General features: G+C 34.3%; 1 protein-coding gene across 1 annotated transcript; it reads left to right on the top strand.

Annotated features, from left to right (window-relative positions):
• Window positions 1-292: 292 nt before the first annotated feature.
• LOC106321670 (polyadenylate-binding protein RBP47C-like) lies at window positions 293-703 on the top strand (the record flags this gene model as incomplete). The annotated part of the gene is made up of 1 exon (XM_013759915.1): window positions 293-703. A coding segment is annotated over exon 1 (411 nt), but the record flags the coding sequence as incomplete, so codon positions are not given.
• Between the last annotated feature and the right edge of the window lie 59 nt (window positions 704-762).

Genomic DNA, 762 nt, shown 5'->3' with positions numbered 1-762 from the left:
TATTTTAGACATGTAATCATAGTTAATTTACTGCTTCGGTTTTCAGTTTATTTTAATATTTGGACCATCTTAAAATGTTTTCTCTCCTTTTACCTTCTTAACACAATTATTGGATTTTTTTCGTTTCTTGATGGCTATAAACACAAGGTCGTGAGTAAATGATATCTTTTAATATAATCTCTATTTTCCTCTAAAATATATCAATTATTATCTTAGAAACTTAGATTTTAAAGTACATTTTATATTTTCATATTATCTATGTTTCTTGTTAATTTTGTTCTAACTTCTAAATATGTGTAACCACGTTTTGATTCAGGTGGTTTCGATCAAGGTTATCCGCAATAAGCACACTGGTTTATCTGAAGGTTATGGCTTTGTGGAGTTTCTTTCGCATGATGTCGCTGATAAAGTTTTGAAGAAGTTTAATGGAACATATATGCCGAATACAGATATGCCTTTCCGTTTAAATTGGGCCAGTTCTAGCACCGGCGAGGAGAATGAACATGAGCTCTCTATTTTTGTGGGGGATTTGGCGCCAGATGTCTCTAATTCTCTATTGTACAACACCTTTTCAGAGATCTATCCTTCGGTTAGAGATGCAATAGTTATCATAGATACATATACTGGTAGATCAAAGGGTTTCGGTTTTGTGAGGTTTGGAGATGTAAACGAGAGGACCAAAGCAATGACAGAAATGCATGGCGTAAAATGTTCTAACAGAGCTATGCGAATAGGTCCTGCAACACCTAAGGAGACAACAAG

The sequence above is a fragment of the Brassica oleracea genome, unplaced genomic scaffold, assembly GCF_000695525.1.
Source record: "Brassica oleracea var. oleracea cultivar TO1000 unplaced genomic scaffold, BOL UnpScaffold02378, whole genome shotgun sequence".
Taxonomy (NCBI): Eukaryota; Viridiplantae; Streptophyta; class Magnoliopsida; order Brassicales; family Brassicaceae; genus Brassica; species Brassica oleracea.
This window is presented reverse-complemented; position numbering and strand designations above follow the sequence as displayed.